Below are 26,644 nucleotides of genomic sequence, written 5' to 3'. Positions count from 1 at the left end.
GTAGCTCAGTGGGACTTCTGAGAGTACAATTCACATTCTTCCAAGTGATTGCTGACTCTCAACGTTTGTTCCTGCTGAATTACCTCACCTATGGGTCACCATGCTGCTCGGTATGCAGTCTTTATCATGTTCTATCAGAGAGAAAGGAGGCCCCTTCTTTGATTCTCTTCATAAAATAGCACTATCATATGGTTTTTCTGTTAAGCAACGAAATCTTACTTAAAAGTTCAGAAGCAATAAAAGGACATTCTGTTACATAATTTTTTTTAAAAAGTAAGGAGCCATCAACATTTTAGCTGTGAGCCTGCTTAGAAGCACTTTGGTCAGGTGTTGATAGCTTGGGCCTATAATCCTAAACTACTAGGGAGGCTGAGATCAGAAAGATTGAGATTCCAGGACAGCCTGGGCAAAAGAGTTCATGAGACTTGATCTTAACAGAAAAAGTTGGACATAGTAGAAAAAATAAATAGGAGGGTCAGGGTAGTTCAGGCCTGCACAGGCACAATGTAAGACACTATCTCAAAACTAACTACAGCAAACGGCACTAAAGCTGTCTCAAGTGATAAAGCATGTACAAGGCCTTGAGTCAACCCTTGGTACTCTGATAAGAAAATAAGCACCCTGAATTTTTTGCACCACCCACTTCAGTCAAGGAGCAAGCACAGTCATTTCACTTGATTTAAAGAAGAAAGATTTTATTGAAATCTACTTGGTAGCCAGATAATAAAATTCCCCCAAAGGACTACAGAGTCAGGTTCCGATAAGAGTACACAAAATCAGGTGCAGAATTGGTACATTAAAGTGCCTCCATAGCCACCAATTCAATTGCATTCAAGCAGTTGGAGATGATGCTAAAAAATTCAGGTTCTGATTTAGTCAGACCTACTATATTTAGGTATGTGATGCTGGCTGGATAAACACACTTTGAGAAGCAAAACTCTATAGAACTAATTTCCAAACTGGAGAAACTTTAGATACCTCATTTAAAAACTAAAACAATTTTTAAATATTTTTAAAAAATAAAATATTTTTAGTCTCTTGCAAAAAAACAAAACCAAACTAAAACAAGGGCCAGGAGGTTAGCCTAGCGGCAGAGTGCTTGCCTAGCATGCACGAAGACCCAGGTTCGATTCCTCGGTTCCACATACATAGAAAAAAGCTGGAAGTGGTGCTGAGGCTCAAGTGGTACAGCTCTAGCCTTGAGAAAGTCCAAGGACAGTGCTTAGGCCCTGAGCTCAAGCCCAGAACTGGCAAAAAAAAAAAAAGAACTAAAACAAGCTGGGCACAGTGGCTCATGCCTGTAATCCTAGATACTCGGGAGGCTGAGATCTGAGGATCATGGCTCAAAACCAGCCAGTATATTAAAGATCTTGAGATTCTTATCTCCACTAAAAAGAAGTGGCACTGTGGCTCAGGGGGTAGGGTGGTAGCCTTGAGCTGAAGAGCTCAGGGACAGCACACAAGACCAGAGTCCAAGCCCCAGGACTGACAAAAAACAAAAAACAAAACAAAACAACAAAAAAAACCCCACTGAAACAAAAACGCACTGATCTTATCCTAATTTTAGAATGAGGCCTTGGCATATGCTTGCTCGCTCTCTCACTCTTTCTTTCTTTCTTCCTCCCTTTCTTTCTTTCTTTCTTTCTTTCTTTCTTTCTTTCTTTCTTTCTTTCTTTCTTTCTTTTTCTTTCTTGATCTTTTTGTTGGTGAGGGGGTGTGGAGTAGTGGGCAACAAGTACCAGGACTTAAACTCATGCTCTAGTTTGGCTAAATTTTTAGCTCAGGACTGGTACTTGAGACATACCTCCACTTTCAGGTTTTGCTGGTCAATTGCAAGTAAGAGTGTCCAATTTTTCTGCCCATGCTCCCTGGAACTGTGATCCCTAGATCATAGTATCCTGAGTGGCTGGGATGGTAACAGTGAGCCCCCAGCACCCAAAAGGCATATGCCATTTTTAAAATACTTTCCAGAAGAAAGTATTTTAAAAGGCACCAGAACAATGCCTTCCAGTGGAGGCTCCTTTTTTTCCCCCTATCATTTTGTAGTTGTTTCTTTTCTCCAAATTCTGAGGTTTCCACTTTCTCTGCCTTGGCTTTTCTGTTTGAATGCATTTACTCTAACTTACTATGCATTACAATTGGACACCTTACCCTCCTTGGGCATACCTCTGTATATATATAGACCGGAATTCTGCTAAACCAATTTCCCCAAAGTGAAAGTTGCCCTGAAACAATGCCTTAATGTGATTAATGCAGAAACACTGCCTTAAACTTAATATTTCTGTACTATCTATGTGTGTTATGTGTGTATGCTTATGCTTACACAAAACCATACCCTCTAAAGGAAGGGTTTTCTGTAGGTTTTTAACATTTTTATGTTCTTTTTGCGTGTCATTATTATTCATGGTAAATAGCATTTAATATTTTTACTGTGAGATAATATTTAAAGATTACTTTTCTTTCAAGAATCTCTTTAAGTCTAGGTTTGTAGATTATCCCTCCTACGTTGCTTTTCTTGGGGGGGAGGAGTGTTTTTTGTTTGTTTTGTTTTGTTTTTTGCTTTTGCCAGGCATTCCACATGCACCATGGTTGGGATAGTTGATGTCAGGAGCAGGGAGGAATGGGGCAGGAGGGCAATTCTGATAATTCAATAATGGTAAAAGTGCCACAAATTTAAATGCCATATCATTATGAAATAACGTCTAGGGTTTCAAAACTTAAGCAGTGCAGTGTTAAATGATTAGTGTGTGTGCAAACACACACGTGTGTGTGTGTGTGTTTTCTCTTTTCATCCAGCATTCCTCATCTGCCCACCAGTGGTGTTTTCCATTTTACCTAATCCTATTTTCTTTAAGGTAATGCTTGTTAAGAACGATGACCGTTTACAGAGCACTCAGTTCCACCTACCACTCTGCCACAATTCCTTACCGACTGCTCTTCATACACCTATAACCAGGCATCCTATTTGTGTAGTAGGTGTTTTGTTCAGTGCTGAAGCCAGAAAATTCCTGGGGAAAGTACCCTGAAACCCAACCCCCAACCCCAGGGCCAGAGAAAACTTACTTTATCACTATTGTGATTTTTCAGCTTATTTTCATTTTTCTCACCTTGGATGTCCCTTTATTATAGGGTTAGCTACAAAATTCTATTAAAAATAAGCCATTTTAGCCAGCATTAATAAATGTTATTAATAAGCTTCATTAACAAAGGTCTATCATTTTGTAAGCTTGAAAGGAAAATTCTAATGTGTTTTATCAGTATGAAAGGAAGTTTTAAGATTTTTTAAAAAATCAGACCCAAGACAGATGCCAGTGGTTCAGGCCTGCTACCCCACCTACTCAAGAGGCTGAGATCTGTGAATGACATTATTTTTCTTTTTTTGGTGGGTCATGGGGCTTGAACTCGGCCTGGATGTGGTTCCTGAGCTCTTTAGCTCAAGGTTACAGCCCTACCCTTGAACCAAGCCCCACTTTCCGTTTTCTAGAGGTTAATTGGAGATAAGAGTCTCAGGTTCTTTTATGCCCGGGCTGGCTTTGAACATTGATCCTCAGATCTCAGCCTCCTGAGTAGCTAGAATTACAGGCGTGAGCCAGCGTGCCCGGCTTGTGGATGACATTTTTTAAACTAACCCGGTCAGGAAAGTCCATTAGACTCCAATCTCCAATGAACTAACAGGTAAAGCCAGAATTGAGGCTCAAGGGGTGGAGCGCTAGTCTAGATCAAAAAGGGATGGTGCCCCTCATCTTGAGTTTAAGCCCCAAGACGAGAACAAAAAATAAACATAAAATCAGAGCGTTTCCCCCGTGGACATAAGGTGTTCCCAAAGTCGTGATGACACCCAGCTGCGACATAGCTTGCTTTCACCGTAGACTATTTCCTGCCCTTGAGAATGTTCTAGAATTTCTATGACGGTCTAGCATCTTTCGGAAAAAATCTTGGAAAATAACCCCTCCGTTACATATTAAACTCCATGAGGGAAATATACTCATGCAGTCGCTAGGGCACCTGATATTTATCGTAAAGCGTTCAAAGACCGCTTCTCGAAGGAAAAAAAAAACATAATACGAATAAAGAAGGTCCCGGAAGCTCAACCAGGCAAGCGCGCCCGGCCTTCCCTTCCATCCAACCCCATCGACCTCAAAGAGGGATGGAAATGCCTCCAGGTGCCGGGTCTGAGGAGGACTCCCTCCCTGTTTTCCATAAATGCGTTCCTGTTGGCTACTCCTGTAGCTATTGCCATCATTTGGGGCCGGGCAATGGAGCTAACCCTGCTCTAGGCCGACGCCATTTTGAAGCTGCGGGCTACGTTAATTTTCTTTTTTTGTTTTGTTTTCCAACAGCAAACCTTTTACCACGTATGTCAGGGCACATGCTTCCTTCAGTGAGGTGTTCAAAAGCGCTGGGGAAGCGCCGTGTGCCTCTTCTCAGAGGCCCGTGCGGGAGCCCCAGGGTAGCGCCCACTATGGCGCCGGGTCTCCCCCCCACCCCCATCCGCGCGCACCCGCTCCCCAGGCGCCGCCCCCTGGCCCGGCCCCGCCCGTGGGTGGGGAGGGGGAGGTCGGGGCGCTGACACCCATTGGCTGAGACACAGGGATGCGCGGCACCGCGGAGCCTCCTCCCGAGGAGCGCGCGGCCCACGCCTCAGTGCGTCGGTGCCCCCAGCCTAGCCGCTCACCTCCGGGCTCTCTGCCTCACCACCGGCCTTCGGCTCGCCTTCTACCTCCAACCCACTGGAGGCCGGGCGGCCGCACCAGTGGACCTTACGGCTCTCCCCGGCTGCCGCTCCCCATCGAGCCTCGTCCACGTAGGCGACACCTGCCGCCTGCCGCCATCATGGTGAGTTGAGGGGGAGGCCTAGCGTGACGGAGGCCCGCTGTCCTCCTCCTCTGGGGTGGGCGAAAGTGGTAGGCCTTGGGAGTGTTTAGCACGGAAAGGGTGGGGAAAAGGTATGAAAGCGGTGTGGGGAGGTCTCCCCAGCTTTCCAGTTCTGGGGTGCGGGCCTATAGAGGCCCACGGCCTGCAGGGTATGGGTCATGCGGCCTTGCGGCAGCATGGCAGCAACATCGCGGCCTACCAGGCGCTGTGAGGAGAGTGGGGGAGGGGTGTGGAAGTGGCAGAAGCCCTGGGGGGAGGGGGTGTGCGAGCGGCCCTGGGGGAGAGGCCCTGGCCCTCTGCGCACCACGTGCACCACGTCGGCGGCGTCAGTGCTGCAGCCACCCCCACCTTCACGCTTTCCCGCCTTCCGGTGCGCCCGCTGGGCGGGGCTGCGTCAGCGTCGTCGTGGGCGAGTTTCAGCCCAGGCGGCGGCCACGGTTTACGTAGCCACTCCCACTACGCACTGCCTAGGCGGAGCCTCGGCGGCCTCCGCTCACGTGAAGCCTCTGGTCTTCGGAGCCGGCCGCTGTCCGGCATCTTGGGGCGGGGTGCGCTTGGAGGGGCGGGGAAGCAGTTGAGGAAAGCTTTCTGCCGCGGGTGCTTGGGTGTGGCCGGGTGGGAACAGGCATGGCCGAAAGCCCTGGCTTCGAAGTAGGCCTGAATCTAGGGAAAGACCCTGCAGGTTGGCACCCTCCTGCGGCGGCGTCCAGCCCGGCGCCATTGCTGGGAGTGGATAGTGTCTCCAGGAGTTACCCCTGAGAAGTGTTCCCGTTTTTATCTTTAACCTTCCGTTAAATCACGAACTATTTTTTTTTTTAGCCTAATGTGCTTTTCGTGTGTACTTTTTATTGACAAATTTGCGTTTGGGCAGTACTGGGGCTTGAACTCCGGCTCCTGCCCCCATGTAAGGCGCTCTCGTCCTGAGCCTTGTCCCCCTGTAGGTAGTTTTCTTTGAGGCTGCCGCGATCTAGAAGCCTAGCCGTGAGAGAAGGAAGATCACAGATTCAAGGCCAGCCCCCCCCCCCCCCCCCCGCCTCATTGAGAGGCCCTGACGTAAAAGTAAAACTGACGAAGTCCAAACTTGACCAAAGACATCACATTGTGCATTTTCTAATCATTTCCATTCCAGCAGTAAAGGAAGGAAATTTGTATTCTAATTTACATGATGATAGAGGCATTAAATGAAGTGAATTATATAATTTATGATAAAGACATTAAAGGATTAAAATTACTTAAACATAATGTAATTGTGTAGTATTTTTAATTCAAGTTATGAGTTATGGATTTTTCCCCTCTTCGTTATTAGAGGCAAAATGAGGAAATAGTAATTGTTTTTTTCTGATAAGATCATATTTCTCATTTGGAAAGTACTCTTTAAGAAAACATATACCTTAATCTCAGTTATCTCATGAGGGTGCGGTGAATATGTACACACGTCCTGTTATTTCTAGATGAGTATTTTTTAAGTGGTTCCATGGTATAAAATGCTTTTTTCACAATAGTGTACCATAACTTATCTTACCAAATTTCCTTATGGTCAATAATTTTCTATATCAAAACAATGCTACAATAGATATTCATTTGTAAATATGCTAATCCTTCAGATAAATTGAGTAAAATTGCTGTGTGAAAGTGCTGTTGAACGTTTAACCTTGTAACATTTTAAGTTTTCCAAGCTGTTTGGGTTACATCATGTATATGGCTATATATAAATGTTTTCTCCAAACCCTTTCTAATGAGAGGTAGTAAAATATTTGAAATTGTCAACAACTGGAGTGTATTTCACCTAATAGGAAATTCAAAAAATTATGTCCCTGTAGGTCTTTTTTTTTAATTGGAAAACAAAGTTGTATTTTTTCAAATGCTTTCTCAATGATGAAGTTCAGATTACCTAAGAACAAACTATATTTATGTTTTAATATATTGCTAGGATTTTGTATCTCTGAAAATGGGTAACGGTTTGTGCCGTTTTGAGTCTTTGTTATTTAGATGATCACAATCTTTTTTTTTTTTTAAGCAGTAAGGGGGTTTGAGTTAAGAGCATTATGCTTGCTAGGGGAAAATACATGGATCACTTTAACCACATTCCCACTCTTAAAGTCTTTTTAAGGAAAACCATCGACTATTTTTTCCTATACCTCTCCTATCTTTGGTGTTACTTTTTGGTCATGTGTATATTCCTGGTCACCTGTTTTTTACTACTTAAAACTAGTGAAAACTGATCCAGACTGTGAGCATTCTAATCTTTTGGGGGGATAGGTTGTGGGACTTGAACTCTGGGCCTTGGCACTGTCCCTTCAAGGCTAGCTCTCTACGACCTTGTGTGGTTAATTGGAGATTAGAGTCTCTCAGCCTCCTGAGTAGCTAGGATTATAAGGCATGAGCCACCATCTGAGTGTTCTAATCTTAGGAATGCTTTTATAGCTGAGTGCAGGTGGCTCACACTTTTAATCTTGGCTACTCTGGAGACTGAGATATAAAAAGTTCGAAGCCAGCTCAGGCAGTCTGTAAGATTCCAATTAACCAGCAAAAAGCTGGAAGTGGAGCTATGGCTTAAATAAGAGAGTGCAAACCTTGAGCACAAAAAAAGCTAAGGGATAGTGTCCAAGCCAAAAATTCAAGCCCTAGGATTGGGTTGGGGGTGCGTTTTTATGGACATTTACTTTTATCTAGAAATTAAATTAATTCTTTCCAGATTACCAAAAATATTTCCAATGTTTAAACATAGTGTTCTTATCTGTAGTCACTCCTTTTTTTCATGTTTAATATGCTTTTTTCCCTTGCTTTTTAACTTTGCTAGGATTACTGTTTATTATTTGGATATCCCTAAACCGAGTTTGTTCTTTGACTTACTTTTAAAATTTTAATTCTTGCTTTCTATTTCTTTAATTTTAGTCTTTCTTTAGATATACTTTTTTTCCTATTGCTTTGGATTAATTTTGATGGCTACAAATTACAGGCTTTTTCTGGCCATTTATACTTAGACCTCTAGTTTCACTATAATGAGAATTTGTATATAATGGCTTCCAAGCATACTTTTTTTTTTTTTTTGGCCATCGCCCTTGGACACTGTTTTGTTCAGGGCTAGCACTCTGCCACTTAAGTCACAGCTCCACTTTTGGCTTTTTCTGTGATACCGAGGAATTGACCCAGGGCTTCATGCATGCTACCACTAGGCTATGTTCCCAGCCCACTTTTTATTTTTTTTGTCCTAACATTCCTTGTTGCAAAATCTACCAATCCATCTGAAAATATAATAAAAATAATTTCATGTTATGTTCAATGCAGATTCTTTTTAGTATGATATCAGTGGCTAGCATTACCCTTTCTAGCTAGGCACAGTGGTGTACACCTGTAATCCGAAATATTTAGGAGGCTGAGGCAAGATGAAGATCACTGGAGCACAGGAGTTATAGATCAGCCTAGAACTGGCCAGCTGGCCCCTGGCTGCTAATGTTTGTAATCCTAGCTACTAAGGAGGCTGAGTTCTGAGGATCATGGTTCAAAGCCAATCCAGGAAGGAAAGTCCATGAGACTCTTATCTCCAGTTAACCATTAGAAAGCCAGAAGTGGAGCTGTGGCTCAATTGCTAGAGCACTAAACTTGAGCACAAAAGCTCAGAAACAGTGCCCAGGCCCTGAGTTCAAACCCCCAAACAGGCACCCAAAAGAAAAAATGCCTATCCTGAGCATTCATTTGCAGAGTGGTTTTTTTTTCTTTCTTTTTTTAAAATATTTTTATTGTAATTAATAAAAGGGTTACATGATATTTGCCAGATAAAAGGTGCATTAATTCACATACATTGATACCCTTTCACATGTCTTGGTACCCATTACCCCCCCCCCCCCCCCCCCCCGTCTTGGTTTTCCCCCCTTCCCTATCAAATTTCAAATAACCAAATACAAATAAATTCAATTGCAGAGTGGTTTTGAACATAGTTTCACAGTACTAAAGTAGATTATTATCATTTGTGAGCATTTTTATATACATTTAATTGCTTGGAAAATAGACATGGTAGTTTAAAAATTCCTACTGTTGATGTCTTCTTAAAAATTGGAGCACTTTGCTCACTTCGTTAGCTTTGAGCGCCACCTGGTGAATAAGGGCTAAAACATGTTGATGCCTGCCTTAAGGTGTTATATTACATTATTAGAATGGATCAGTTTTACATTTACCGTCTCACTTAAGCAGGCAACTGATTGGAAAGACTGAATCCAAAGTTAGAATTTCTATAGTATATAATATCTTCTTCCATTACATTTTCTCAGATTTCTGTTTTTAAGAAAATAGAATACAAAAATTATGACAACAGAAATCTCTTCTAACCATTTATTCTTAAGCAAAGAAATTGAGAGTCCTTAAAGACTTATGCACCGAAGAACAGTATTTTTCACTAATACTTTTCCTCTTCAATTCTGGTAACACTAGGATTTTTCAGCTACACTCCTAATTCTTATTTTTGGGACGAGGGGCTGTCCTTTGCTCTGAGCCTTTGCATTATTTAGTGATATTCCTGGCCTTTTACCTACCAAGGGCTATGAATATATCTCATTCTAAACAAACAGAAATTTATACAGACATTCTAAGTGCCTGTGTGACACAAAATATTTCCTCATTGAAAGTCAGTGCCTAGTGATAACTTCCTATAATATGGCATGATTTTTCTAGTTGGATGTTATACCTCTAGAAAACATTTGTGCATTTTGGTGTATACACAAATAATAAAAATTTATTAAATAAAATTGTATCCGAAACTTACCTATAAATGGAAAATTGATGAGATAAGGAAGTTAGAACTGCTGGTTTGGTTTGTGTTGAGAAAGGAGTGTTAATAGTTATTGAACTACTCTTGCTTGCCAGACATTCTAACCACTTGAGCCAAGTACCAATCTATTGACATTTAATTTGTTTTCAAACTTTTGTCCCAGCCAGACTAAGCCACTGATTCTTGTATTTCTACCTCTGAGTATTTGGTATTATAGGCATGTATCACCACAGCCAGCTTTTTGTGTTCTGGATTTTTGAATGAAGTAATTGAGGAAAGATTGATCGATTATCTATAGGGATAGTCACATTTCAGTACTTCAAAACAGTTTTTAGTGTAGTCACATTTACAAAAAATTTATAAGAAGGAAAAATTTGATTTTTTATTAAATACCCACAGTATCATAATTAAAGAAAGGAATACAGAAATAGGAAAATCAAAACAGGATATTAACTGTAAGCCACAATGAATAAAGAAGAGCAAAAACACCCCTCCACTTTAGTGACTTGACAATTTTGTTTTCATTTATAAAATTGCTCTGGTAATCTTTTTTTTTTACATACATAGGTTTTGTCTTTGGTCTTTTTTCTCCTTAAGACTATTTAATAGTTTTTTTTTGTTCTCTTGCAGCTTTATTTACCACTTACAATCAATTAAGGAAGCAAATGGTGTGTCATAAGGCTGTTTCTTAAAATTTTAATTAAACTATGTACAAAATAAGTATTAAATTTGAAAAAGAAAAAATCCGTTAAAAGTAAATTTATATAACAGGACACTTACATTAGCATGCTACTTCATACTTCATAAAGTGAAATCACAAAGGTTACCTCATTTCATTCTCAATTTGCCCAGAGATAACAGGCAAATGACTGGCTTATAACCTAGTAAGGGACATGAATCGTAAGACCTGACTAAACCAGTGAGTTTCACTATGCCATATTCTCTCTCCAACATATATATTACCAATAAATTATGCTTTAGAAGAAATTGCTATTAACTTTAGAGTCTTGGGTGTGAAGACTAAAACCAGTTCAAATCAGAATAAAAATAGTTATAGATATCATTTTCTTTATTTTTAAATACGGTATTGTTCATATCAAATTATTGAAAATTTGAACTGTTGATAGAAATGTTTTGGGGTTACTCAAGAAGAAAAGTTATTACAGAACATGTACTGAACACTGTAACTTCAGGAAGGAGGACTATAACCCTCTTCATATATTTTTATTGTAATTATTAGAAGGGTTACATTATATTCACCAGATAGAAGGTGCATTACTTCACAAACATTGCTACCCTTTCTCATGTCTTAGTCCCCATTTCCCTCCCCCCACCCCCGCCCCTCATCTTGTTTTCTCCCTTCCCTGTCCTATTTCAAATAAGCAAAGAAGCATATATATATCAGATAACAAGGTAAAATACTATAACACTATGAGATAACCAAAGGACAGCAAAAGAGATGTGAGAGTTTAGCCTAGTGGTAAGAGTGCTTGCCTAGCATGCATGAAGACCTGGGCTTGATTCCTCGGTACCACATACATAGAAAAAAGCCAGAAATGGTGCTGTGGTTCAAGTGATAGAGCTGTAGCCTTGAGAAAACCCAAGGACAGTGCACATGCCCTGAGTTCAAGGCCCAGGACTGGCAAATATATATATATATATATATATATATATCCCGCTTTTTATGAAGAACTTGTGATGTGTAAGCAAGTAAGGTTTTCCTAGTCCATTTCTAAAGTAAGGCAAGAGTACTAACAATACTAAAGGTGTAAAATTCATGTTAATGTTGATAAAAGAAGCCAAAAGAAGTGAAGACTGATAAATTTTTCTTAGCTTTTTATTTTTAAAAAATACACTTAATGTACTCAGTAAATTGAAAATTAATGCAGAGCGATTTTCATAATTTCAGCTTTTCAAATTAAAGATTTGCAACCAATTCATGTAGTATTTTCATAAACTATAGTCAGTATTATTCCACAGGATTGTACAAGTTGATGAGTAACAGCTGGTTTAAGAAAGTATTATATCATTAAAAATTTTGCCTTTAGGGCCGGGAGTTTGGCCTAGTGGTAGAGTGCTTCCTAGCTACATACATACACAAAGCTGGAAGTGGTGCTGTGGCTCAAGTGGTAGAGCTCTCACCTGGATAAAAGCCCAAGGACAATGCTCAGACCTTGAGTTCAAGCCCTACGACTGGCCAAAAAAAAGTGCCTAATTGCTTTAGACTGAGACTGAGCTAAGCTGTATTGGTGACTAATTTATCATGAAATTTACAAAAAATATTTTATACCTTAAATACAAAAATTATATTTCACATTGCATTTTTTCTGTGTGTCTGGTTATGATATCTTCTTTCCTAATTACAGTCTGCTGCAAATTCTGAGACTACAAACTCAACCATCTCTAGAGAGGCCAGCACCCAGTCCTCGTCAGCTACCACCAGCCAAGGCTATGTTTTACCAGAAGGCAAAATCATGCCAAACACCGTTTTTGTTGGTGGAATTGATGTTAGGGTATTGTATTCATATTTCACTTACATTTTAACATGAAATTAGGTGCAATGGCATGCACCAACACTCTCAGCCCCTTGGTAGGCTATAGCAAGAGAATCACTTGAGCTCAGGAGGAGCTCAAGAGAAAAATTAAATTAATTAAAAAATTAAATAATTTTTTTAAGTTAAGGATAATGGGGTTTAGGTTTTTCAGTTTGGGATTGTGTTTAACACATAGGCACTAAAAATCTTTAATAACAAACTACAGGTGGTTTGGGGGTATAACTTCCATATCATCCATTCTTTTGTCATATAACTGAATTTTTTGAAGGTTTAATTTTTACTGTTAATATTTAATTCTTTTCCATAGATGGATGAAACTGAAATTAGAAGTTTCTTTGCTAGATATGGTTCAGTAAAAGAAGTGAAGATAATCACTGATCGAACTGGTGTGTCCAAAGGGTGAGTAAAACATACTTTCTAAAGTATCAGAAAAGACTGAAAAACTCACTGTGAAAGATCAGTTGGTTTCTTCATTTATTTCAAACAAAAGGTAGAAGTTTTTCAGCTCTTTTATTTTCTTGCCTTTTAAATGTTTTCAGTATTTTCTATTTTTCTCACACATGTACCTTTAAGGGTTTTAATAAAGAATTGTTTTCACAATACCTTAAGTTTTAGTTATCTTGCCTTAGATATTAAGTTAAATTCAGGGTCTTAGACACAAATTGTTCATTAAGGGTCCATGCTACCCTAATATTAGCACATTCTGACATAGATCAGGTTAAGAATAAGAAACAGGAATATTCACAAGTAATATTCACAAGGATCTCTGTCTTACATGATCACACAATATATTTACCATTTTCACTTTGTGTATATGTCATATACATGCCACATCTGGGGCTTGAACTCAGCCTGGTCTCTGTCCCTTGAGCTTTTGCTCAAGGCTGGTGCTCTACCACTTGAGCCACAGTTCCATTTCTGGCTTCTTTGATAGGTTACTGGGAGTAAGAGTCTTTGTAAAATAAAAAGTAAGATAGTGGGCTGGGGGGTTTGGCCTAGTGGTAGAGTGCTTGCCTAGCATGCACGAAGACCCAGGTTTGATTCCTTGATACCATATACTTAGAAAAAGCCGGAAGTGATGCTGCGGTTCAAGTGGTAGAGCTCTAGCCTTGAGAAAAATCCAAGGACAATGCTGAGGCCCTGAGCTTAAGCCCAGGACTGGCAAAAAAAAAAAAAAAAGTAAGATCATTTTTTTGTGGATTTTTTTTCCCGTTTTCCCCCTTACATCACTATTTTTGATTTCTGTACCTTTTGTAATAAGTTTTATCTGATTTGAGGAAGGTAAGGGGAAGCCCAGAAAGGGTGGGACAAAGGGTTAACTAGTAATTTAGCAGTGATACTCAGTAGATACTGTTGAAATGAACTATACAACTTGGGGAAAGGGTCAGGAGGAGGAAAACTGGGGGGAAATGGTGACATTGTTAACAAAATTATGTATTCATCACCCAACTTATGAAACTGCAACCCCTCTATACATCATCTTTACAATAAAATATAAATGTATATACAAGACAAAGGTATAGAAATAAACTGGTTTATCTGATTTGGGAAGGGAAAGCACAAATGATGGGACAAAGGGCGAATTAATTCAGCAGTTAATACTCTAGACATTATGAGGGGCTGAGAGGAAGACTGTGGAAAAATAAGGGCCGATGTGACACTATTCAAAAAGAAATTACAGTACCTAATTTATGTAACTATAACCCATCATTATATCATCTTTATAATAATAATTTTTAAAGATGCATAAACTGAAAAAAGTTTTATGTACTATCCTGCCCTGGCTGGCTTTGAACTGTTATCTTCATATGTCAACCTCCTGAGTAGCTAGGATTATAGGCATGAGCCACTGGCACCTAGCTCATATCATTTTTTTACTAGTTTACATTAGTTACACAGAGGGAGTATTTTTCAATACAAATTTAAAGTATGTTGTAATTAATCTCACCCCTTACTCACTCTCCTTTCTCTTTCTTATACACTTCGATTATTTTCTAAGATACTAGAAGTAAGTCACAGTGTAGTGATTTTACATTTTATTTGCTTTTCTAGCTATGGCTTTGTGTCATTTTATAATGACGTGGATGTGCAGAAGATAATAGAAGTAAGTAACAATGTTAAGGAAAACTTCTATTACTAATACAGTATTATTTAAGTCCTATATATTTAGCCTTATATAGAAAGATAAACTTTTTCCTTATGAAACTAGAACTTAGGTTTTCTAACTAGTTTCAACCTGTTTTGGGGGGGGGGGAGGGTATCTAGCTGTAGAGACAGAAAAGGTAGAAGCCAGATAAAAGACTTGACTTGGGGGCTGGGAGTTTGGCCTAGTGGTAGAGTGCTTGCCTAGCATGCATGAAGACCCGGGTTCAAATCCTTGGTACCACATACATAGAAAAAAAAAGCCAGAAGTGGTGCTGAGGCTCAAGTGGTAGAGCTCTAGCCTTGAGAAAGTCCAAGTACAGTGCTCAGGCCCAGAGCTCAGGACTGGCAAAAAAAAAAAATTTAAAAAATCCAATTAGGTCTTCTCTTCAATAAACTGAGATATGCATTTAAAAAAAAGACTTGAATTCCACTTGACACTTCTTGACACTTGACTAGTATGATAAGGACAAAGGTAATGTCATGGCTTTGAATTTTATGTATACTTATTGTTGATCTTCTTTAGTAATAAGAACTTTAGAAAACTTAGGATCTATTTACCCAACAATATTTACCTAAAGACTTAAATATTGTAATTTCAATGTTGCTTTGTTTTTAGTCACAGATAAATTTCCATGGTAAAAAGCTGAAACTAGGCCCTGCAATCAGGAAACAAAATTTATGTGAGTAAAATATAAGATGCCTTGCTAAATAAAACAGGTTTAATATTCCACAGAACTGAATTTTCTTTTTTTTTTTTTTTAAGGTGCTTATCATGTGCAGCCACGTCCTCTGATTTTTAATCCTCCTCCTCCACCACAGTTTCAGAGTGTTTGGAGTAACCCAAACACAGAAACTTACATGCCACCTCCAACTATGATGAATCCTATAACTCAGTATGTTCAGGTGAGAATTGCCTACATTGCTATTCTCTTTCATTATCATCTTACATCCTCTGAAGTGATACCCACTGTTTTTCTAATCATTAATAATACAATACCTATTTGAATATTTTGAGTAATGAGAAATCTATTATACTTATGTTACAAATATCTCAGTCTTTGTGCTATAAACTGGAACTTGAGTTTCAGTTCTGGCATTTAATTTGGGCATGATTATTATTCAAAGTGCAATTTAGTGTACTTACTGTTGTTTATTGATGATAAGTAATATTTATTTTGTTTGTTCATTTTACTTTCTTCAGTTCCAAAGACATTTTCTTTACCAGAAAAGAAACAGAGTTGTAGAATCTGTCTTACTACATTTCCTATTTGCCTGAAGTATAAAGTGTATCTTATTTTTCTAGAAGTCCTCCTTGTAAATCATTACTGATTATTTTCATGTTTGCCACTACTTACATGCTTTTAATCAGTAATATTGTAGTGTGAGACATCAGTCTGTCCCTTGTCAATTTTAGATTATACTAGCCTTACTCTCTAGACATCAGATATAGAAAAGAAGCCATAAAGACTTTAGTACTGCAGATTTCCCACTGGTACTGTTAAGAAATACAAAACTATCTGAAAGTATTTTTATAAAAAAAAACAGATTTATTATATGTAAATGGACATCTTTCCTGCCTTATTGCCAGTATGAGGATAAATATACTAATAAGATAATATAGACTTCTCAAATCAATTACTTAGCTTGACCTTTACCCCTCCTTCCCACTTCAAAAACTAACATTTGATAGAGATAATGGTTTCTTTATTCATGAAGCTAGTCATTTATTTGGGATACTGTACTGTGTAATTTTTTTTGTTTTTGTTACACTGGAAAAATATAATTTAAAATATTTAAAAAATTTAAACAAAAAATTGAATCACTCCAAAACTAATCTCCAAAGTAACAACCATCCCATTAAAAAATGGGCCAAAGACTTAGAGTCTTCTCTGAAGAAGAAACAAAAATGGTCTATAGACACATGAAGAAATGCTCAACATCTCTGGTCATAAAAGAAATGCAAATCAAAACAACGCTAAGATCCCACCTCACTCCAGTTAGAATGGCCAGGATCAGGAAAACTAATAACAACAGATGCTGGAGGGGATGTGGCCAGGAGGGATCACTACTACACTGTTGGTGGGAGTGCAAACTTGTTCAACCACTATGGAAAGCAGTATGGCAGTGCCTCAAAAGGCTAAACATAGAGCTCCCCTATGACCCAGCAATTCCACTACTTGGCATTTACCCAACCATCCAGAAACTAGGGCATACTAAATCCACTAGCACAACAATGTTCATTGCAGCATTATTCACCATAGCAAAGGTATGGAACCAACCTAGATGTCCCTCAGTTGATGAGTGGATCAACAAGATATGGTATTTGTACACAGTGGAATTCTATGCTGCTGTCAGAAAAACCAACATTGCCCCATTTGTAAGGAAATGGAAAGACTTAGAAAAAATCATATTAAGTGAAGTAAGCCAGACTCAAAGGAACTTAGGCTCAATGGTTTCCCTCATTTGTCATAATCAGTAGAAACCATGGGCTCTACTAGTAGAGATCTGCAATAGAGCAAAACCTTGATACATAAGGCCATATAGTATGAAGCTAATTGAAAGGACCTCCAGGATATTGAAACAAAAGCCATATAATGAATGATTATTGTCCTTAATGTACTATGTTATCTCTCATCTCTTTTGCCATCCCTTGGTTATCTCATGTTACAGTATCTCACTTTGTTATCTGATATATTTGATATATTTATATTTGGTTATTTGAAATTGGATAGGGAAGGGGGGAAAACCAAGACGGGGCAGGGAGGTAATGGGGACCAAGACATGTGAAAGGGTATCAATGTATGTGAATTAATGCACCTTCTATCTGGCAAATATCATGTAACCCTTTTATTAATTACAATAAAAAATATTTAAAAAGTTTAAACAGCCAGGAGCAATGGTTCAAGCCTGTCATCAGGTGAAATCTGAGGATACAGTTCAGTGTCAACCCAGAGAGAACAGTCAGTGAGACTCTTTATCGCCAATATACTATCCCCCCACACACCCACACACAAAAATATTGGAAATAGAGCTCTGGCTCAAGTGGTAGAGCACTAGCCTGGAACAAAAGAAGTTCAGGAATGATGTGCCTGTGTCTCACACTTGTAGGAGGCTAAAATCTGATCTCTTTTTGAAGCCAGCCCAGGCAGGAAAGTTGGTAAGACTCTTAACTGTAATTAACTACCAGTAAGCCATAGTGGAGCTGTGGCTCAAGTGTTTGAATGCTAGCCATGAGCAAAAAGGTCAGGGACAACTCCCAGAACCAACACACACATACACAGTTAAACAACTTTTTAAATATTTATCTTACTCTATAATTTCTGTAAACTTCATTTTAGGCATATCCTCCTTACCCAAGTTCGCCAGTTCAAGTCATCACTGGATATCAACTGCCTGTTTATAACTACCAGGTAATTTAAAACAACAACTTTGGAATATTATTGTTGTCTTTAGTTCTATAAATTTCCCAAATAGTGGATGTTTAAACTAGTATACCTAAAAGGAAAGGAGAAATAGAATTAGTATAGAATTGCATGTAAGAAATTATATATATATATATATATTTATATTTGCCAGTTCTGGGGCTTGAACTCAGGGCCTGAGCACTGTCCTTGGACCCTTTTTGCTCAAGGCTAGTGCTCTGCACTTGGAGCCACAGCACCACTTCTGGCATTTTCTGAGTATGTGGTACAGAATAATCAAACTTAGGGCTTCATGTGTGCTAGACAAGTACTCTACCACTAGTCTATGCTCCCAGCCCCTGAAATGATATTTTGACCAGGAAAATGGGCTCTCTAGAATTTTTTTCTAAGATCTGTTACCTTTTTTATTTCAACAAGTACTCTTCCATTGTTATCAGCTGAAATACCCAGTTTGGTTTTTAAAAACCTTTCTACAAGGATAGGTTGAAATGAGATGATCCAAATCCCAGGGGTAATGGCTCAAGCTTGTAATATAAGTTACTTGAGAGGCAGAAATGGAGGTTTGAAGCCAACCCAAGCATAGAAGTTCTTGAAACTCCCATCTCAACCAATGGCTGGGCTCAATTGTATATTGCTGTTAACCTACCAGTGGCTAAGTATGATGCGTGTCAGCACCAGCAACATGGGGGAACCACAAATTAGGAGGATCACAGCCCATGCTGCTCTGGAATAAATTGACACCCTATCTCAGGGCAAAGAGGGCTGGAGGCATGGTTCAAGCGTAGAGCACCTAACAAGCCTGAGATCTTGAGTTCAATCCCCAATACTACTAAAAGCTTTTCTTTGTTACCCAGTTTGTTAGAGCACAGCTTAATAGTTGTGTTTGATAGATGGCTGTTGTTTAGTGTAGTGCTGGTTTTAGGGATTGAACTCAGGATCTAAGAACTGTCCTTAGGAGCTGTTTTGCTTAAGGGTAACATTCTACAGCTTTGAGCCACCTAGATGGTGAATTAGAGATAAGAGTCTTTCAGAATTTCCTGCTAGGGCTGACTTCCAGCCACAATCCTCAGATCTTAGCCTCCTGGATTGCTAGGGTTATATATGTGAGGCAGCAGCATGCAGCTGATAGTGTTTACTTTGCTAGATCCTACAAAGTAATGGCTCTGTGAATTTTTTCCATAGATATGACCATATTAAGTAGCCTACGACCTTATCTGTGGTAATAATTTCAAAGTACAACTATTTTTAAGTTTTCCTGTCAGCTTCTACTTAACAAGTGAGGTTTATATGTAAAAGTAAATAAGACTTCTCAAGTATTAGAAATATTAAGTACCTTTTTTGTTTTATTATCACCACAAATTAAAGAAATAGCCATGCCAAGTAATTTAGTATTATTTTATAACCTATCTTGGTAAAAATATATAATTTTGAATAATTTCTATTTTTTTGAAGATACAACCACAATGGCCTACTGGGGAACAAAGGAGTTATGTTATACCTCCGGTAAATTTTAATATTTGTAAATTAAAAGTTTTTCCTTGTTTTTTTGTTTGGTCTTTTATCATTTGTACATGGTGTAAAAATTTTAAAATGCTTCTGTGTTTCATTAGGATTGGGTACTTGGTGACTATGTTATGAGTTACAATTCTCGGGTACTCCCTTACTACATATTACAGAAATAGGGTTTTGTTTAATTTCTTACGATTGTGGTTATCTTTTAATAATTGTGATTATGTTAACACTTAGCAGAAAATTAAGGACTGATTTCTGCTATTCAGTAAAAAACAAAAGTTTCTGAAATAATGGTTACAGACTACATTAAAACTTCAAATATCATCACTACATTTTAAGGAATAGATTGCTTAGGAATATATCCATGTATCTTAATTATACTTTTATTTTAAATGTAGGCTTATACAGCTGTGGTTACAGACTACATTAAAACTTCAAATATCATCACTGCATTTTAAGGAATAGATTGCTTAGGAATATATCCATGTATATTAATTATACTTTTATTTTAAATGTAGGCTTATACAGCTGTTAACTACCACTGTAATGAAGTTGATCCAGGAACTGAAGTTTTGGCAAATGAATGTTCAGTTCATGAAGCTACCCCATCCCCTGGAAATGGCCCACAAAAGGCAAAATTCCCATTTTCATTTACTGATATTTAGATAGTAGATTTACTTTCTAAGTGTTAATAATGGCTTCTTAAGATGTAGGTATACTTGCTTAGATGTTAAGATGAAAGCCATAGCTAGACAGAGAGCTTAAGAATTGAAATTCTCCACAAATACTATAAAGGCTAAAAAGTTACTCTCAAACTTGTAGTATGTACATGTTTGGGGTATTTTTTATGCTAATGCTCGGTTTGAATTCAGGTCTCAGGTCCTTGTGTACTTGCTTTCTTGGCGATCTTGCTCAAAAGCCTGCTGCTTGAGCCACAGCCCCAGTCTGGCATTTAATTGGAGTCAAGTTTTGACTTGTTTTCTCTGGCTGGCTTCAAACCAGGATCCTCCGCCATTGAATAGGATTCTAAGTATGAACCATTGGTACCCAGCATCCCTTTCTATTGATTGTTTTTAGTTTTTAATAAAAACTACTTAAATGAAACCTGGCAGATACAATGGCCCGGTTTCTCTTAAGAATTTTATCTTTGAAAGGTAATATAATTTGTATGAGTTATCTATCTATCTATCTATCTATGCATGCCTTTGACAGTTTAAATACTTGCTTAGCTATATAGTAATTTACTTGGTGATTCTCTCCATAGTATTATATGTAACTAGTTCTCAAAAGTGTTTGAGTCAGGTGACTTGGGCCTTAGCTACTCAGGGTGCAAAGACTGGGAGGATTTTAGTTCAAGGCCAGTCCACGCAAAAAAAACAACCCATTTCAACAAAATAAGCTGGGCATGGTGATACTTGTCATCATAGCTAGATGGAAAGCCATAGGTAAGAGGATGACCACAAGCTAAAAGCAAGACCCTATCTGAAAAACAGTATAAAGTAACATGGATTTTGGATATTGCTTAAGTGGTAGAGCTCTGTATTCCTCCTACCTACTGATTCTACCATAGTTTGGATTGCTGGTGCACATCACTACACCTACCTTATTTGTTGAGATGAGGTTTTAATAACCATATTTTTCCTGAAAAATAAACTAAAATGGAATGGGCTTTGGGTATTGCCCAAGTGGTAAAGTTGTTCTAAAACAATTTTTAATTTGAGGAAAACTTAAGTAGTAAGTTAAATATAGTTAGAATTATGAATTCCATAAGAATGAAGTATGTGGCAAATGTTCACTAAACTTTTAAAAATAAACAGTAAAAGGAGTATTTTTTACCATAAACATCTGTGTTTCAGAAATCTGTGGATCGAAGCATACAGACAGTGGTGTCTTGTCTGTTTAATCCAGAGAACAGACTGAGAAACTCTCTCGTTACTCAGGATGACTACTTCAAGGTATGAAAAGAACAGTATACAGGATAGAAAGTGTATGTGTGAACTTTAAAGTATCTTTTTCTTTGTGGCTCACGTATCATGTTTTAAATGGAAATATAGTTGAGGCTACTTACAGGTTCGTGTATGATTTGTCTTTAGGGAAGTAACTTTTAGAAGAAGTTTTAACAAGGTTCACAAGAGAAATCAAATGAAAGAAAATACTAGCTTCACCCAAATAACAAAATAAAATTTAGAAAGCAGAACTCATATGAACATTCAACTAAAGAAGACAAAACATCAGGGTGTCATGATTTAAACCTCTAATCCTGGCCTCTCAGGAGGCAAAAATTAGGATTGCAGTTTGAGACCAGTCCAGGAAAATTGTTCTTAAGACTCTCCATCTCAGTGCTACTAGCTTACAATTTAAATAATGCTAGCTACTTGGAAGATATATTTAGAAGATTATATTTTGAGGCTCATTCAAACAAAAAAAATAGCATGTCAGATTTTTTTCTCAGCTGTTAACTGGGCGATTTGGCACATGCCTGCCAGCTACATAGAAGGCTAATGAGTCTAGGCAGAGAAGTCCACAAGATTCTCAACAGAAAGGAGCTAGACACGTTGGCATGCATCTTGTATACCAGCAAGTATAGGAAGCCTGAAATAAGTGAATCGTGGTCCAGGTGTATATCTAGTCATAAGTGAGGCCCTGTTTCAAAAATAACCAGTAACAACCAACTGCCAGTAGGTCACAACCATAATCCTAACTATTCAGAAGGCTGAGATCCATAGGATGCTGTTTGAAACAAGTTAGCATCTTCAAAATAACTAGCAGAAAGCTCTTCTGGAGGCACAGCTCAAGTGGCAAAGCACCAGTACCATTAAAACAAGTAGAAATGAAAATGTTCTGAGTTGATGAAATAGAGGAGTTACAGCAGTTTAAATTTTAAAAAGATCTTCTAGCCACCTTGTCTTAGAAAGATTCCAGTTTTATGTTCTCTGCTTTCTGGATTTTTATGTTTTTTTACATAATGGGTATTATTAAATGATGATTTTTAAATAATAGGTTTTTCAATAATAGATTGATATGGAAGAGGAAATGTGGCTCAAGTGGTGTAGAGCTTCAGATTTGAGCAAAAAGCTTAGAGTTAAGAAGGCTCTGGAGTTGAAGTTTCAGTACTGGCCCTCTTCCCCCCGCCTCCAAAAGTACAGATAATTTGGATACAATACAACTCAAGCATTTAAAGTATATGGCTCTGTGCTTTTTAAAACAGTTGCAGAATTGTACGACTGTAGCTACAGTCAAATTAGGAATATTTAATGACATTAAAAATAAACTTAGTAGTAATTCTGTAATTCATACAACCCTTTTTGCCTTAGGAGTTCACTAATTCTTTTAACTTTTTCCTAGTCTAGATATTTCATAGAATTAGAATCATACAGTATGTAGCCTTTTATGACATTTCCAAGGTTCATTAGTGTATTATTTATAAATACACCACAATTTGCTTAGCTTAGCTATTCAGTAATTGATAGGTATTTGTGTTGTTTTATTTTGTGGCCATTGTTAGTGATACTATAAACATTTGTGTACAATTTATTATGGGCATTTTTTTATTTCACTTAAAATGTTTACTGAGGAATTGAAGTTCTGAGTCATTGAAGTTTTGAGTAGCTGTCAGAAATTGTCCAATGGGGCAGCACCATTTTATATTTAGAAAGAAGTCAGCACCACTTTATGCCTTAAAACAAGAAGGGAGAATCACCTTGTTTCATCTAGAATGAAGCATAAAGTCTGTTAAAGGGTATAGTAAGGACATCCAGTACTGCAAAAGAGTGGTATCATGGCAGGATGAAGTTTTTAGCATCTTTGTAACAAGGAGTAAATGCCTTTGAAACTAATGCCTGGAAAAAAAAACACTGTTTCTTCCTTTGTTGTTCCATTCCACATAGATAGTATAACATGGAAAGAACTGCACGGCTTATCATATCATAATTGGATGAGTTTTTGAAAATAGATATAATATTTAAGTTTAATATCTCATCTGCCATTAGAACACCTCCTTTTAAACTACAGAGCTTTCTGGCCTGTGCTAAAAGGCAGAAGCTGGCATCTTTTAATTGGCTGGCATCTGATATAATTGACTAATGTTAATTGAAATTGAATGTATCCAGGTATTTGCACTATTTTGTTGGTTGAATCTACTCTTAATTATAGCCTATTGATAATCTTAGTTCCCTACCTGACCTCTGGAAATAAAACTATTAGGCCACTTTTCTAGTCTTTAACCTAAATGGTTATTCAATTGACACATTATGTAACTGCTAGAAGCTACCCTTCTTTAACACCTGAGTCTAATCCCTAAGAAATTGACGTGGCTAAACTATGTAAAGAAGAAAACACTTTGACTTCATTATTGGTTTCCTCAAGCCTCATTCCTCTTTTTAAGGCCCCATTTCCTTTTATCTGAATCGCTGTGGGCAACACAGAAAGAGAAACTTCACACGTACAAGTCCTCTGGATCCATGGGTTCATCATACTTGAATTCAACCATTACCAAATCGAAAAATGTGTAATTATGCTGAAAACTACACACATTTTTCCTTGCCATCATTCCTTAAATAGTAGCTAATTTACATTGTATGTGTTAGGATAAGTACAGATCATTTATATATAGGGGGATTACACATGTTATATAGGCAAATACCACATGTGTTATGGAAGAGTTTTGATAGTAAAATCCTAGCTCTTCTAACCTAAAAGTTGTACAATTTCAGATTGAAGTAGAATGCTATTCTTAATCTAGTAAAAACTAGATGCAGTGCATTTAAAAATAATAGATGTAATCACATTTTTCACCATCTGTCTTTGAGGCATTGCTTGACAAATCAGATGATATTTCTGACTTATTAAAGAAAATTGTATTATAAAACTGGGCTTACATTTATTATTTGAAAGTTCAAGAATGCTTTCCCAGAACTATCTATCTCTTTTCCTCATTTAGAATATTTACTGTGATTACTTTTTTTAAAATAGTATATAGGGATTGAACTCAGCCTTGGGCTGCTAGGCATGAGCTCTATTACCTAAGCCCCACCCCTGCTATAATATTTAAACCTAAAATAAATATTCTTTGTGTTTTGCATCTTGTAGGTTAGTAGAGGTAATGGGAAGTATTGAGTTACATGAAATGTCTATTTCTCTTGTCTTTCCTAGGATAAAAGAGTGCATCACTTCAGAAGAAGCCGGGCAGTGCTTAAATCTGTTTGATCCTCTCTACTAGCCTTTAGTCTCACTGAAAGTTACTGGTTTTGAATATTAAGAAGAGACTGAAAGGTTTTCACTAGTAGAGAAATTTAACTCTAAATTTTGACAAATCACTCAGACTTTCTGTACAAGTTGCATTAGATTGTCTTGTTTTATCTTACATTCAAACTGTTCTTAGATTAGATGTTTATTTAGAAACTAGTTGGTTTTGTGTTTAATATATAGTTGGGAAAATAATTGAAAGTAAAAAATAATTTTCAAATAACTGAAAAATAGTTGAAAGTAATAACTTTTTAAGATTTATCTGTAAGGATTTTTATTGAAATTGGCGTTTTAAAAGTTTAAGAGCAAAAACTAATTTTCAAAACATTGTTTTAACATTTTTATTTTGAGAGGTCAGAATTTTGATAGTCTGAATACAAGCATTTCACTTCTCCAACAAGTACCTATGAATAGTACAGTATTACAATATTGTGCCTTGCATTTATTATTTGTCTAAAAATTTACCACAAAGCAGAATTTTAAAACTGCATTTATAATCAGTGGAACTCAATATACAGTTAGCTCTTGAGCTAACTTATCTAAACCCAGTAAGACAAGATTCTAAACAGTCCAATCAGTGGGTACGTTCAAAATATTTTATCCTTTATGTAGAGTCCACACATGTATACATATATATCCTATTTATTTGATTGGGAAAGTAATTAGGATAACCAAAATTCTGGGCCTAATTTTGTTTAGAGAATCCAAGACAAACTAAACTTTACTAAATATACCGGCTTCTTAGTGAATTTTAACATTCTCCTTTTTTATTTTTTTCTTGAAATGCTGAACTCAATGGCTGTATCTTAAATTGTGAAAAATATTGGTATTAAAGAGTGCTGAAATTTTTTATGTCACTTACTAGGTTAATCAGAGTATCTGAAAGGAATTGTTTTTATAAAAACTTAAAAAATATTAGTTGTTAAAAGTAAATAGATTTTTATTTTTGTTTGTTAGCCTATCATATTTCCTTTTGTAAAGTATGTCCAGAAAAGTCAATGGTAGGTAGTTTGGGCATTTCTAAACCACACAAATTGTTTTATAAGCCTCTCTCAAGAATGTGCTCAGAGTTAATCTCTTTCTAGATTAGCTTACTTCTTTATTGGCATTGTGCACTCATTATAACATTCAATCTAGAGCACCAGAAACCCTTTTGTACCCCCAGTATTGTTTTCCCAGTGTCTGCTTCTGTTCTTCTGGGACATTTGCTCCTAGAACTGGTGGTATAAAGAAGGCTAAGTTAGCAGAATGAGCAGTTCAAGGGTTGATCCTTGAGAAGGTACTAGTGGAACAATACTTTTCTGGGGAAACAGTTGTTTCAGCATCAATTGATCTGCCACGGACATGAGTTTAAAGAGCTTTGTTGGCCTTTCTTCCCTAAAATGTGGAGACTCCACTTGCCCCTAACCTAGTGTAACCATCTTGGGTCATTATCACCAGTGCCCATTATGGTCTGTAATTAGTAATTTTCTATCTGGAGCTGAAGAGCAGAGTATTTTTGAGCTCCCTCAGAGGGTTTTCTTAAACCTCAGTATTAGAACATGTCCTAAAATTTGTCCTTTAAAAAGTATCTGTTCGTTTGGGGCGTATTATAAAATTCCTACATATGTTTAATCTGTGATTAAATCTTCAGCTTACCTAAATTCTGATACCTAAATTCTGAAGAGCCAATTTTAATTATCCCAATATGACCTTTGACCTTAAGGAAAAGTAAGGAAATAAACTTATTTGCTATTTTGTTGGAGGATAGTATTGAAGAGTAAGGTAGAAAGAAAAGACAAAGTCCTGAACCTTTCAAAATGGAAGATTAATTTTAAACTTAGAATATGTTTCTATTACATATTGCTGAGACTGTCTTCATGTAAATGAATAAAGAAGCTTTGTTCAAAGTTTTTTAATCTCAATGTTATATTTTCTGAAGTGGTGGGGCATTGGGGTGGGTAGTCCATATCATATTTAAATTTTCAAAATTAAGCATAAATATATTATTGCTCAGTTAACTAAACCAAGCAGAGTTAGAAAAGCATTTTGGTGTATTCTGATGCTTTTCTTCTATAAGAAATGAAGCAATATATATTTACCTGTGTCTGCCTATACATACATATGTACCTTGTAAATACACGTTT

At 37.4% G+C, this 26,644-nt stretch overlaps 1 protein-coding gene across 1 annotated transcript; it reads left to right on the top strand.

Moving 5' to 3' along the window:
* Window positions 1-4,593: 4,593 nt before the first annotated feature.
* Dazl (deleted in azoospermia like) lies at window positions 4,594-26,411 on the top strand. The gene is made up of 11 exons (XM_090352989.1): window positions 4,594-4,836; window positions 12,007-12,153; window positions 12,503-12,594; window positions 14,248-14,299; window positions 14,957-15,020; window positions 15,104-15,243; window positions 17,679-17,750; window positions 19,215-19,265; window positions 19,793-19,906; window positions 21,131-21,229; window positions 24,426-26,411. Exons 1-11 carry the CDS (start codon window positions 4,594-4,596, stop codon window positions 24,477-24,479), a joined length of 1,128 nt encoding a protein of 375 aa, XP_090209115.1. The 3' UTR covers window positions 24,480-26,411.
* The last annotated feature ends 233 nt before the right edge of the window (window positions 26,412-26,644 follow it).

This window comes from Megascapheus bottae, chromosome 2 (assembly GCF_031878675.1).
Source record: "Megascapheus bottae isolate mThoBot1 chromosome 2, mThoBot2.hap1, whole genome shotgun sequence".
Lineage (NCBI taxonomy): Eukaryota > Metazoa > Chordata > Mammalia > Rodentia > Geomyidae > Megascapheus > Megascapheus bottae.
This window is presented reverse-complemented; position numbering and strand designations above follow the sequence as displayed.

Excerpts from the sequence above, each read along its gene's own strand:
- Dazl (XM_090352989.1), top strand. The coding sequence starts at position 4,594 with ATGCGCGGCACCGCGGAGCCTCCTCCCGAGGAGCGCGCGGCCCACGCC. Across the intron at positions 4,837-12,006 it reads TGCCGCCTGCCGCCATCATG|TCTGCTGCAAATTCTGAGAC; the intron begins GTGAGTTGAGGG and ends TCCTAATTACAG. Across the intron at positions 12,595-14,247 it reads CGAACTGGTGTGTCCAAAGG|CTATGGCTTTGTGTCATTTT; the intron begins GTGAGTAAAACA and ends TTGCTTTTCTAG.